Source organism: Octopus bimaculoides, chromosome 21 (genome assembly GCF_001194135.2).
Source record: "Octopus bimaculoides isolate UCB-OBI-ISO-001 chromosome 21, ASM119413v2, whole genome shotgun sequence".
Classification (NCBI taxonomy): Eukaryota; Metazoa; Mollusca; class Cephalopoda; order Octopoda; family Octopodidae; genus Octopus; species Octopus bimaculoides.
In genome coordinates, this window is record NC_069001.1 from 9,686,637 (window position 1) to 9,689,136 (window position 2,500).

At 38.4% G+C, this 2,500-nt stretch overlaps 1 protein-coding gene across 1 annotated transcript in view; it reads right to left on the bottom strand.

Moving 5' to 3' along the window:
• The window catches only part of LOC106880396 (LIM domain transcription factor LMO4.1), a 77,502-nt gene extending 75,018 nt beyond the window's left edge, over positions 1-2,484 (bottom strand). Inside the window, exon 1 of the mRNA XM_052975626.1 lies at positions 2,174-2,484. Within this exon, the coding sequence (XP_052831586.1) occupies positions 2,174-2,445 (272 nt within the window). The 5' untranslated portion in view covers positions 2,446-2,484. The remainder of the gene's footprint in view (positions 1-2,173) is intronic.
• Positions 2,485-2,500: the final 16 nt, after the last annotated feature.

The following is a 2,500-nucleotide window of genomic DNA, read 5'->3' on the forward strand; positions in this document are numbered from 1 at the left end:
TTCTTTTAGTTAATGGACAATGGAAATTCATTTGAACGTTTTGGATATTGACCAATTTATTTATAGTAAAGGGTCAGAAAGGTTGTGCAATCATTACCGTATAGGGAAGAATTTCCTTTCATTGTGACAAGGTCCCTGGTTCGATCACGAATTGTAGCATTTTGCATGTTTTTTTTAGTTGTAATCTTAACGTTTTTCAAGTAGAATTAACTGGAGTGTGTTCGTTTGACGAATCTAGTTAGTTCGTTGAATTAGCGGTACGCGCACACATATACTCATGAACACACACACACAGACACACACACTGGCATGCTGTCGGTTACGACGACGAGGATTTCATTTGATCAGATCAATGGTACAACTTGCTTGTGAAATTAACGCACAAGGGGTTGAGCACTCCATAAACATGTGTACCTTTAACGTAGTTCTCTGGGAGATTCAGGGCGACACACGAATGTGACAATCCTGAATCTACTCACTTTTTGCCAACTTAGTGGACAGGAGCAACGTGAAATGAAGTGTCTTGCTCAAGGACACAACAACACGCCGGGAATCGAACTCACGACCTTAATATCGTGAGCCAAATACTCAATCCATTAAGCCGAGCACCCACACTCACACACAAACATATTTATAGGCACAACCATAGTTGCATGGTTAAAAAGTGTGCAACCTCATAGTTTGAGGTCCAGTCTTGCAAGGCGCCTTAGGCAACTTATTCAACTATAGCCCCGGGCCGACCAGTGTATTGTGAGTGAATTTGATACAACAAAACTGTGGAAGCCGTTGTATCAACATTGTGTGTATGTATGTCTATGTTTGCCTCCCCAACATCGTTTGACAGCCGATGCTGGTGTGTTTACGTCCTCGTAACTTAGCAGTTCGGCAAAAGGAACGGAGAGAATAAATACTGCTCGACTAAAGGCGGTACTCCAGCATGGCCGCAGTCAAATGACTGAAACAAGTAAAAGAATAAAATTGTGTGCGCGTGCACCCTACTCACTACTGCTTGACAACCGGTACTGATTTGCGTACATGTCCCGTAATTTAGCGGTTCAGCAATGGTTACGGATATAAGTACTTCACTTTAAAACAAATAAGTAATGGGGTCGAATTGTTCGATTAAATCTTTGGAAGGCGTTACGCCAGCATGAACGCAGTTCAACGACTGAAACAAATAGAAGCCAAATGGCAGATTTACATTAGCATGTGAACCGCGAGTTCACACTGGTGTGAATTGCTATGAAGCGACGCAGATTTATGGATGCTGTATTGCTCTATGCTTTCCACAGAGATATGCATTTACGTTTATATCAAATATCTAATCGAACTTTAGGTTATTTAAAATACGTATGCGACATATCCCAACTTCTAAAGGTAAATTCAGTGCAGTTACTGTGGAGAAAATATTCTCTCTTTTGGTAAAGAGGTTTAAAAACACCATATCTGTCCAGTGTTGCCACATATCGTATTCCCAAATGCAGCGTTTCTAGCTCTGAAGCCTTCGTTAATGTGAAATACGGAAGAAAGGTAAGTCTGAGCAGATTTAAAGCCGTGGCTTTAACTAATACATAGTCAACATCATTGCGCAATTAGACTACCAGTTTGGAAGATAATCAGCAGTATGAGCACCAACCACTCTTTACGCATGAGCGAAGTTTAGGTGCGTTAAAATATGTTTCACAAGGTACGAAGGTACCGTGTATATATATATATATATATATATATATATATATATATATATATATATATATATATATATATATATACCGAGTGTTGGGCTTGTAAAAGCATTTGATAGTTTGAGAAAAAGACTCGATGAATTAAGGTATTTAATCCAGGCTCTTTAAAATTGAAGACAAACTTATACTGAAATCAACTTTACCTTTCAACCATCCGAATGGTCGATAGAATACCAGTTAAATATAAGCTGTGGTCAACTTAATTAATAGGTTTAATATGCATGGATTTGTGACTATGTAAGAAATAAATTATATAAAGATTTGAAAGAAAAGAAAAAAAGAGATACAAAGAAAACCTGAAATGCAAGAGATTGGACAAAAAAATATGATTTCAAAATTTAGGAATTGGAAACATTACCAATAGAAAGAAATACTCGTAACTGAGCTAGGACTTGGTAAACAACATGCGAATTGGAATTTAAAGAACTTACCTGATATAGTCGTTTCTGCAAAGAATCATTCCAGCTTTGGTAAAACAGGAGGAACCGATTTCGCCAAGCGGAGCCTGACAGCACGCACATTTCAAACAGCCGGTGTGCCAGTAGCGGTCCATAGCATATAGGAGGAATTTATCGACAATTTTAGCTCCGCACCCAGCACAAGATTTTGCTCTGGGTAACTGACTGTTCATTACATTTGATGGACTATTGGTATTTTCTACTTCGGACAAGCCAGCCACTGATCCGCCTGTTTTAGGGGTCATATTTAATTGATCGTCTGTACCTAGAATTAAACAAAAAAAAATGTAATTAGATTAT